The 7,250-nt window shown below is 38.3% G+C and overlaps 1 protein-coding gene across 1 annotated transcript; it reads left to right on the forward strand.

The window, feature by feature from the left end:
* The first annotated feature begins 711 nt into the window (after positions 1 to 711).
* zfyve19 (zinc finger, FYVE domain containing 19) lies at positions 712 to 6,124 on the forward strand. Its single transcript, XM_015042521.1, has 11 exons — positions 712 to 935; positions 1,554 to 1,675; positions 1,756 to 1,809; positions 1,909 to 2,075; positions 3,074 to 3,216; positions 3,312 to 3,420; positions 3,830 to 4,042; positions 4,206 to 4,282; positions 4,480 to 4,581; positions 4,674 to 4,831; positions 5,059 to 6,124. Exons 1-11 carry the CDS (start codon positions 882 to 884, stop codon positions 5,135 to 5,137), a joined length of 1,278 nt encoding a protein of 425 aa, XP_014898007.1. The 5' UTR covers positions 712 to 881; the 3' UTR covers positions 5,138 to 6,124.
* Positions 6,125 to 7,250: the final 1,126 nt, after the last annotated feature.

The raw sequence follows: 7,250 nt of genomic DNA on the forward strand, positions 1-7,250 counted from the left end.
CTGGTAGCTACATCAGAGCTGTAAACTGAACAACCTCATGAGGAAGACTGGCTCTCTGTTCGCATATTGCTCAGTGTGCAAACAAGAACGATGGATAACACTGCATCCCTATATCCAATATAATAATTAAACAACAATGTTTCCTTAGATAATCGTTAAATAGCCCCTCTTGAACATAAAGGAGAGGGTTATTCTGCAAAGTGACCTACGCAGTTAATCTTTGCAATGGAAATTACATTAGCGATTCCGCGACGGTTTTCCCTTCATAAGGATTGCAGAAAAAGTTAGCTGTTTTTTTTTTTTTTTTTTTGTTGTTGTTAAAATGCCATATTACAAAGAGTTGTACCGTGCAAGTTAAACTTAGCGAAATAAATGAACTTCTCTGTGAGAAAACGTATCCAACATACAGCATGACTTCCACGATGCTAAGCTAGCTAGTCGCAATGACATGAGAAGCTCACCTTGGCTAGATCAATACATTTTGTCAATGTTCACATTATTAGCTAATTTTGCCAGATAAACATAAAGTTAAACAGAACTTACGATAGATAATGGTCTTGTTTTGAATACCTTTTCGATCCGTTTTAACCTCTTTTGGTAGGATATCTTCTGCTAATGTCTAGCGCTGTGACGCCGTTACACTAGCAAGCTCTTCTGTTTTGAACAACGGCCGCAGTCCGCGGAGAAAGCTGATTGGACGAACCCCACACAGGAATCTCTGCGTGACGTAATATTACCATTTCCGGTCTGCTTCCTGTTTTGGTAATGACAACGTTAACCACCCTAAAATATATAGCTAATTTTCCAAATTTCTGCCCATTATAGCTGTATTTCCGTACGTCGTCAATCGCTTGGGAAGGCATTATTCAAGAGGAGACGCAATGGACAGTCGCTGTTATGGCTGTGCATCAAAGTTTAGTCTCTTCAAGAAGGAGGTAAGATACAGCTCTTTTAAACCTTTGGGGGGGCCTTCATTACCTTGCTCCCCCTGGGTTCCTTAGACATAAATTCTCGCTTATAAATGGCCATAGAAATACTACGTTTCTCACTATTTTTTTTTAGAAGTATATGCTATTACTATCGACAGCCTTTGTGATACATAGGAAAGTCTGATAAATTTAGAGTACATGAAAAAGCATGTTCCACTAATGGAAAATATTGAAGCCAGAAATTGTGAAGATGTTTCAACACTAGAAACGTAATGAAAGGGTATAAAAATTAATCAAGAAATTTGATGCAAAACAATCTGAAATGGTTGTAAAAAAAATGCTGTCTGAATAAAAATAATTGAAACATTGCTCTGCTTCCTCTTAAAGGCAAATTGGAAATACATTTAAGACATTAAAATCTTAATTTTATTGTTTTAAAGGCATTTTAGAGTTTTAAATTTAACTCTAAGTTTATCAATAAATAAAATAGAATAAAAATAAATAATTTAAAAAACTCAAAAAAAGATCCAGGGACCCAGAAGAACTAATACGATCCCACCCATGCTTATTAAAGTTTGCTTAGGTAACATACAAGGTGTATTTTCCACCAAACTTTCCCTTCAGCTGGGCTGTAAGAACTGCGGACGCTCCTTCTGCTCCAGCTGTTTGAGTCTCAGTGCTGTGGTGCCTCGCTGTGGCAACACCCAGCAGAAGGTCTGCAAGCAGTGTCATAGTAATCTCACAAGGTAAACCACCTCCCCTACACACAGAAAACAAACTAAACCAATTTTTTCATAGGCTAATATTTCGCCTTCTTTCTTGTTAGAGGGGAATCTTCAAACAATGCTGGAAGATGGTCCCCTCCAGAAAACTACAAAAAGTTTGTATGACTAGATGTTTGAAAAAAAAAAAAAAAAAATCAAAAGAATCTTGTTAACAACAGGAGTGTCCTAACATTTAAAATTCGTGCTTTTTGCAGACGGGTTGCAGCACTGGAGGCCAAACAAAAACCACAGTCCACACAGCCTGGTGTGCATGGAGGGAGCAGAAATGGCAAATCAGTCCATCTACCAACCAAAGGGCTTAGTAAAGAAGACTACGCTATTGCTGAGAGGCTTCAAAAGCTAAAAGAAGACACCAAACCAAGTAATGCATTAAGTTCTTTTAAGCATATTTATCATCTATATCAAAGCTGATGATTTGAGTAGTTAGCCATTGGCTGATATGATAAATTATGTAAAAATGGGATGGTATTACTTTTATTTAACCAGGAAGATCCCAATGCAAAACTGGTCAAGATAGGCAGCAGCAAGTGCAAAACACAGCTACACAAGTTTCACAACCAAACACAGGCAAAATATAATAGAAGCACATTCAAATTTGATAGAAATTACAATTAATCTAAAATGTGAAACATTTGTCTGTCATGGAATTAGTCTCAAGGACTTAGTTTTGATTTAAAATCACTTAATGAAATCAACTCTGTCATTTTCCAGTCATTCTGCAACTTGTTCCAATATATGGTTCTGAGTGGACAAAAAGCTCTTTTACCAAGCTCAGTTGATGCAAATGGGACAGAGAACATCAATTTTACTTGAAAGTGAAAAACAATAATTTTTTTCTTGTGCTGATTAAATTAACCAAACTTATTACAGTAATAATAATGTTACCCATAGCAATTATTTACTGTTACTTTGATGTTTCACGGAGACATAAACAAACAGTATGAGAAAAACTTGGTAAATTTACATGAATATTTCAAGTAAAATGCTTGGTTATAGTTATTGTTATGCCTTCTTTGCCTTTGTGCTCTCTAAGGAGTAACAGAAACATAATAAACTAATACTAGGGGATCAGTTGGTCGAGCCTTGGATAGCAGAACAACAGTAGCTTTTTTCAAAAAATTTGCACGTTCATGCAAAATGAACATGAATGACAATTAAACACCTAAATTTGTCTTTCTTGCAAGTGAGGTAAAAGTATGGGAGCCTTCCTTTAGCCAGCTGTCCAGCAGTGTCCATAACAAAACATGTACATTTTAAAACTTTGATCTATTTTGAGATCCAATATCAGTCCATGCCTAGCATTAATTTGTTTTCTTTTTCTTTTTTTAAAAGTCTTTAATAACATTTTAACCTCTTTAGAGTCTATCCCTTCTGAAAAGGAGATTGAGTCACGTCTTGCTGCTCTGAAAACTCCCAGCCAGCCAGTGCCTTCTTCAGAGGATATGGAGGATCGCCTGGCAGCTCTGCGGGGTCAGCCACCTCCATCTCAAGCTCCTCGACCAGTGAGTTCCCCTTCCCAATCGTGTGAAACACTCAACTATAGGGCTCGGTGAAAAAAGAAGCTATTTTGTAAGTGTTTATGTATTCACACATGTAGGTACACCAGCCTCCTGACACCAGGACTCAAACTGAAAAAGCCAATGATTTGATTACTCAGATGGCAGAAGAAGTCGCCATTGATGACCAACAGTCAAGTCCAGAAGATAGTAAGTTAATATTTGTCTCATACATTTTAGATTTATAGTACAAGTCAAATGTTGATATGCACTCATCATTAAGGGGACATCATTGGAGAACAGAATAATGAAGAAGAAGAACCTTGAACCTTAAACAACTAGATGGTAAAAACCTGGCAGTTAGGTGGTCAAAGAAGAAAATGATCCCAAACATGCATCAAAATTTAATGTTGCACAATCTACTTCCTGTGACAAAAAACATACTGTTCAAAATGCGGCATTAACAAACCGTCAAGTACATGCTTACTACAAGCGTAGGTACACTTTTGACTGGCACTACAAGTGATAAAATGACTGTATCACCATTTGGCAGAGTCTGAAGTTAAATTCATTGCTTTCTAAGTAAAACAAAACATTGTTTTACTTTTCACTTCTGAAGGTGTAGATATGAACGATCTCAACAAAGGCGAAAGTGCTGCTTCAGACGAAAACCTGGAGGACAACCAGGGAGCAGTGAGACAGCAGGAGGCAGAGAAAGACCGTCTGCTTGAAGAAGCCATGAAGGAACTGAAGAGGGAGAAATATTCCCAGGATGAGATCCTTCACATGGCCAAGAGGCTGGCACAGTTAAAAGGGCAGGATCCAGATAAAGGTGCTTGGAGCCAAGAGCATTACAATTCGTCCATCGGTTTATGGTAGCATTTCAAACAGCAAAACAAGACAGTGCAATGTCTTGTTTTGCTGATGTGTTTGTTTGCTTATGTCAGACAAATCAACCTTTTTTTTTTTTTTTTTTTTTTTTGCTTCATATTTAGTCACAGCAGAGGATTTCAGACAACCTGACAGTGAAGAAGAGACTGAGGAAGAAGCCGTGAGGAGAGTCCTGAAACAGGTTAGTCATTTAATGTTGATACTATAGATGGATGCTTAATAATAAATTTGCTGCTAAACCCTTAAAAGCTTTTTGTGAAGTATTTAGAATGGCCTTTATGACCACAAGAGGCTGCTATTTGGCCATTTTAATAATTTGTGGTTTCAAATACAGACATGTTTTGAAATTTTAATCATTCTCTTGACTTTTGGCTCCAGCTTTCAGAAGAAGCTGCACTTGATGAAGCCAGTGGCTACAACATACCTATAGAGCACAGCGGACCCAGGAACAGAGAAAAGAAGAAAACCTCTAAAAAACCAGTACTAAAATAAGACCGCACAAGCAAATTCATTGTTTTCATTCCTTTGGGTGTCTAAAATTGAAGCCACTCTCCTTCTGATGTGTTTTAAAGACTCCGGCTCCGACGAGCTGGACCTCTCCCGCTGCTGCTGCACATGAGCCGTCAGACAGCGACGACGAAGAACTTCCCTGGTGCTGCATCTGTAACCAAAACGCCACCCTGCGTTGCCACACCTGTGACGGAGACCTGTACTGCAGCCGCTGCTTTCGGTAACATGACATGCATTAATCATCATAAAAACACTACAGATTCCAGTTAATGACTCAAAATGAGGTCGTGCTTGGAAAAATCTTCAATATGCCCCAAGAAAAATGATTTGGAATGCAAACCACGACCCACATAAGTCCCGCACAGCTTGCTGCCATACTGTTAAGCAGCATGAATATAAAGTATTTACTGTGATGAATTATCAATCCGCTCTCTATCATCTCCTCAGGGAAGGCCATGATAAATATGACAGGAAGGAGCATCACACCAGTAGCTACACTGCTCCGAAGAAGAAGAGGAAGACATGATACTGAAGATGTTCATCTTATTAAACTCTGACCTTTCATGGCTATAGGACTTGCTTTTTAGCCTCACAGGAAGTATTGCAGTAATCTAAAACGGCTTTATAGGACATAAAAGCACTACTATAAACCAGAGCTCATCATAACACATTAACTTACAGGGCCTAGCTTAAGGATTAATCAACACCCTCAGGGGGTTTTACAGTTTTTCATGGCACAACCACAAACTTAATTGTATTTTATTGGGATTTATAGTGATACACCAACACAAAGTAGCATGTATTTATGTTGCGGAAAATAAAGGTTACATGGTTTTCAACCTGTGATGCGACTATTTCTGTTTATAGTCTTAATGTTCCACTTGAAAGTGAACCTCTATCTCATCCTCAAGTCTAAGGTTTTTTTCCTGAGATTGTCTTCTTCTTCACTTCCTCCTCCAACCCCCACATAGTACGATACTGCCACCACAATGTTAAGTGTGTTAAGAGTTTTATTTTTCAACACAGATAATGTTTTAAATATTTACCAAGTAGTTCCGTTTGGTCTCATCTGAGAAGAGCATAATTTTTCTTCATGGCTACTTTTTATCACTTGCACACTCACAGTTGTCTTGATGATTGATTCTCCAACTTGAGGTATACATTTAGTTTTCAAAGACTTTTGACATCAGCTGGTTGAACTGGAGTTTATTTAGGGGTATCGGTGTAAAAGAAACTAAATACATATGCTTTCTAGTTAATTTGTGTAAAAAAAAAAATCTGTAGAGTGGTTGTGTTTGTCATTTATATTAAATCCCTATAAAAGACAATGAGATTTGGGGTTGTGGTGTGACAAAATCCCAAAACTTTGTAGGGGTTGATTCAACTTGCAAGGCAAAGTGTAGTGAGAAACTTAAGACATTTAAAAATAATGTGAAGACTTCTAGCAGCGGTTAGACTAAAATTAGACAAGCAAGACGTGTAATATCTAAAACTTATCTTCTTAGAACTTGCTTAAAAGAACAAAAGGCATTAGTTGAAAATGCTAAAGAAAACACAACTTAGAAGTGTCAAAGTGAATAAGAAGCATCACTGTTTTGTTTTTTTTGCAGCACTTCCATCAAGCAGACAGATCATGAGCTCACCCGAGACAATGTGCACTCGCTCGCAGACTATTGTCAGCTAGATACTGAAAAGCCACAGACGAGTCCGTGTAAAAGAATCACTGAGGCCTTTGTTCCCTTTGTGCTGTTGTTCTTGTCTATGTTTGGCTGTGGTTCTGACATTAGCGCCGACTCTCGTCGTTTGATTCTAAATGAAGCAATTGTTTTGATTATTTTTAACACCAAAGCTCCTTTTTTTTTGCGAAATGTGTGTCATTAGTTGAGAAAATCGTCTGGCAGGTCCTCTTTGTGTCGTATGTATGGATTCTTTGTCATTGAAAGAATGAGTCAGAGTCGCACAAATAACCGTAATGGAGCCCTCAACAAAAAAGACACTGCGTATGACAGTGAGAGGACCAAAGTGCAGTTTACTCAGAGGAAGCCTTCACACTCTCCTCTGGGTGCTCCCTCCATTAATGGTGGCCATGTTTGCCTTTTCTGGCCATGTCATGCACCACCCCACCACCACCACACACAGGAAATGGATGGGTATAATGGGTGCACGCTTAATGGAACATCCCGTGGCTGATTTCAGTGTGTTTACTCCTAGACCTGACATGTTGACGCCTCCATTGTTTCCATCACTCTGTTGAAAAATTCATGTCAGAAAACAGAACGCTGACGGTTATCCTTTCAGCTGTGTCCAGACAAAGTGCCGCAGGGTGTAATGAAAAGCGGCTGTGATAGTAGAGTGGTTTCATTAGTGCTGTAAATTTTGTCCAAGTATTGCAACTGCTTTTCCAGATAATTTTTTTTTTTTTTTTTTTTTTTTTTTGTAGAAGGTAATTCAAATTAAAAAGTGAACCTCATATTATATAGAACCATTACGCACCGAGGGATATATTTCAAGGATTTCAAGGATTCACTTCTATTCATTTAGATCAGTGGTTCTTAACCTTTTTTGAGGTACCGAACCCCCAAGTTTCATATGTGCATTCACCGAACCTACCCCCCCCCCCCCCCAACAACAAAAAAAAA

The sequence above is a fragment of the Poecilia latipinna genome, unplaced genomic scaffold, assembly GCF_001443285.1.
Source record: "Poecilia latipinna isolate Pla-1442-1.1 unplaced genomic scaffold, P_latipinna-1.0 Scaffold594, whole genome shotgun sequence".
Taxonomy (NCBI): domain Eukaryota; kingdom Metazoa; phylum Chordata; class Actinopteri; order Cyprinodontiformes; family Poeciliidae; genus Poecilia; species Poecilia latipinna.